Source organism: Metarhizium robertsii (genome assembly GCF_000187425.2).
Source record: "Metarhizium robertsii ARSEF 23 chromosome Unknown MAA_Scf_8, whole genome shotgun sequence".
NCBI classification, from domain to species: domain Eukaryota; kingdom Fungi; phylum Ascomycota; class Sordariomycetes; order Hypocreales; family Clavicipitaceae; genus Metarhizium; species Metarhizium robertsii.
Genome location: NW_011942226.1, coordinates 412,315 through 415,379, shown reverse-complemented (window position 1 = coordinate 415,379; position 3,065 = coordinate 412,315). Strand labels below are relative to the sequence as shown.

General features: G+C 47.7%; 2 protein-coding genes across 2 annotated transcripts in view; one reads left to right on the top strand and one right to left on the bottom strand.

Moving 5' to 3' along the window:
- Nucleotides 1-105: 105 nt before the first annotated feature.
- On the bottom strand, nt 106-759 carry MAA_00931 (Ribonuclease H-like protein; the record flags this gene model as incomplete). The annotated part of the gene is made up of 1 exon (XM_007818929.1): nt 106-759. The coding sequence occupies one exon, from the start codon at nt 757-759 to the stop codon at nt 106-108; it is 654 nt and encodes a 217-aa protein (XP_007817120.1).
- Nucleotides 760-1,129: 370 nt separating this feature from the next.
- Nucleotides 1,130-3,065, top strand: part of MAA_00930 (glycosyl transferase) — a gene marked incomplete at both ends in the record, with an annotated part of 3,272 nt that continues 1,336 nt past the window's right edge. The window contains one exon of the mRNA XM_007818928.2: nt 1,130-3,025. Coding sequence (XP_007817119.2) covers nt 1,130-3,025 — 1,896 coding nt within the window. The remainder of the gene's footprint in view (nt 3,026-3,065) is intronic.

The window sequence follows — 3,065 nt, the reverse complement described above, 5'->3', positions numbered from 1 at the left end:
ATCGAAGATTTAGCCAATATTGGTATTGATATTGATATTGATAACTATTGATTAGAAGCCAGTGATTTTCACCATCACAATAGGTTGCAGCTGTCCAGGTATTCATTACTCTGACGAGTTGTCACAGTCGAAGATGTCAATGTCATTGCCGCCGGTCGCTGAAAGATTAATAACTTCATCATCTTCGCCTGCTAGTACATGCAGAACTCGAATAAGATCATTCTTATTCCAATTCCCCAAAAGCTCTGTCATCTCCACAATCCAAGCACCTAGCCTTGCCCTATCCCAAGAAATGGTACGTCTAACACCTGAAAAGACACGTTCTGCCTCGTCTGACATTGGTGGGATGGAGAGGATGTCAATGGCCATTTTGTGGAGACGAGGGTACTCTAGTCTCTGTTCTTCTTTACACCACCATTGTAAAGGGGAGCAAGTGATCTTATGTGGCGATGCTGTTACGAACTTCTCAAATTCATCCTCATTGTCGTCCTCAGTGACATCAAGCTCTTGCGCAAGCTTGTCAAACTCTGAGAGCTCACGGCTATCGTCCACCTTGTCACCTACATTTTCTTCAAGTGGCAGATCTTTGTACTTTGCCCAGATTTCCCTGGCAGCTTTGAGGGCTGGCCCACACCAAGATGGATCCCAATTAAGGTCGATATACTTTTTACGCCGCATAGGGTGGAGGAGGAGAGCAGTAGTGTAGGCGGGAGCTTTGTCGGAAGATTTGTAGTACTTGTCAAGGACGTACCAGCCCATATTGATGGAGTTAACTATATGGGAGTTGTGGGCGTATTTAGCCTGTATCTATTAGTGACATACTAATGAGTTGCTGAGTACTCGTCAACGGCGTACCTTCGCTGATCAGTGGTTGACTTCACAACCACAGACAGCTAGGTAACACCAAGAAGAGACAAATCCTTAACCAATTGCCGGCAAGGATTCGTGCTAAGGAAGAAACCAGGCGCCGTGCGCAGGTAGACTTCAACGACTCAAGACTCTACGACGTCAGTCCAGGCTCACACCAAGGGGCGAGCGGCTAGACCTTGAATCACTCGTCCATCACGAGACAAGATAACTACGTTCAATCTACCCGTCACGTACCTCGACAGTTAGAACAAGAACAATCATGGCAGGAGACTCGACCTCAGTTTCCCCTACCCCTCAAGAACGCCCAAGGAAAGAGGACCTCCCAAAACGAATCCAACGATTCTATCGATCGCTTTCTCTAGACTGGGAAGACTGTAACCCGAACCTGAACACCGACGAGGCAACTACCACACAAGTCAACGACGCAATCGCCAACACACTCTACTTTTACGATGAGTCAGAATACCAAGGCAAGCTCCTATGGCGGTATTTTAAGGATGATTTTAGCCACTGGACAGAAGCAACCTTCCAGCAAGGAACCGCTAACCTTGTTCGAGAACTCCGTGACTTTCTACGTGAAAAGGGTGTCTATTGCACTAGAGACGGAGGAGCTGTCTCAGCTAGCCTGATGCGAGTCATCCAGGAAACAAATCGATCAACCTGGCCCACAGAGGGAGACGATGACGAAAAGCGCACCAATATCATCTATAATCTCACATCAGACCTTGAAATAAGCACATCCCCAACGTTTACCCCACGAGACCAATCTTCACAGAGCCTGCAAAATCCCAACAAACACGACAACCACGAACTCATCGCCAAGAAGGTCACTGAATTAAACAAGCTGTATACTGATGACGAGAAATACAGCGGCAAGCTTTATGACTTCTTCCAAAGCAAGATCATGCTCTTCAAGGACAAGTGTCAGCGCATTAATATGCCCGAGGAAGGACTCGCAAAAGCCCTTCCGACGATGCTTAAAGGGGACGCTATGGCTTATTACCTGGATAACCTAGCAACCAACACTCCGCCTTTCGCGACGATGGCAACGATGATCCAACAGCGGTTCGAGACAGACAATACAACCCAGCTCTACTGGGATGAGTTACGACGCACCACATTACGAGCTATCATGGCTAAAGAACCCAACAAGTCATTGTCTGACGCCCTCGAAGATCTTCTTCAGAAGATTAAACAAACTTATCGAGGCATCAGAGGACCCCTGCTTGATGACCGAGAAATGCAAAATACACTGCTATCTGCCGTCACAGGCATTCCTGAGTGCGATAAAGCTATCTACGATGGCGCTTCGACTTTCGAGGACTTAGCCTCCAAGATCCGCAAGTCCATTCGGATTTCAGAAGATAACAAAAAGGCTACAGCTCAGTACCACAGCGAAGCCCACTTCGTTGACCGCCAATTTTCCAATGGCGACAATAGGAGGTCTAGGTTCACAGTTAAACGCAACCAACGCTTGAAACCAAGATGCTACGTTTGCCAGAAGGAGGGATGCTGGTCATTTAAGCATTCTGATAAAGAACGTCAACAGGCTAGAGAAAACTGGTTTCGCTCACGAAAGCACCAGACGACGCCAACAGAGAAGAAATGGCAAGCTTTTGTAGCTCTATGCGAAGACCAGGGAAAGGATGTCGAAGATGATGACGCCGGCAAGTTTGACTCTTTCGAAGAGCTTATCAATGAAGCAGAAGCTCTAGTCGCCGAAGAACGAACCAAAGAGGAAGACCTCAACCCGCCAGGCATATTCCAGCACTTCACAAGCAGCCTAGTAAACACGTCATTCTTCACTAAGGCCCCTACACCTAGAAGTGAGGATGTACTCGCTGCATTGCAGGACCAAGCCTTCCGTCATGCTCTCTTAAAAGACGACCCATCCAACGAAGTTGAAAAACCTGATGACAATGCCTTCATCTCTGACGACCGCTACTCCAGCGAGACCTTCAGAGGGATCCTCCCAGATACAGGTGCATCAGGCGTGTCATCTGCAGGCTTCCCACAAGTTCAAGCCCTGCAGAGACTTCAACCTTCGCTAAAGATCAACGAGGCTGAAAAGCACAAGGTTAAATTTGGCGCCGGATCTGGCACCACGATTGGAGTACTGAGGATGCCTACAATCTTAGGCATAATCAACTTCCACGTACTTCTAACGCCGACCCATACATGGGCAAAATTGTACA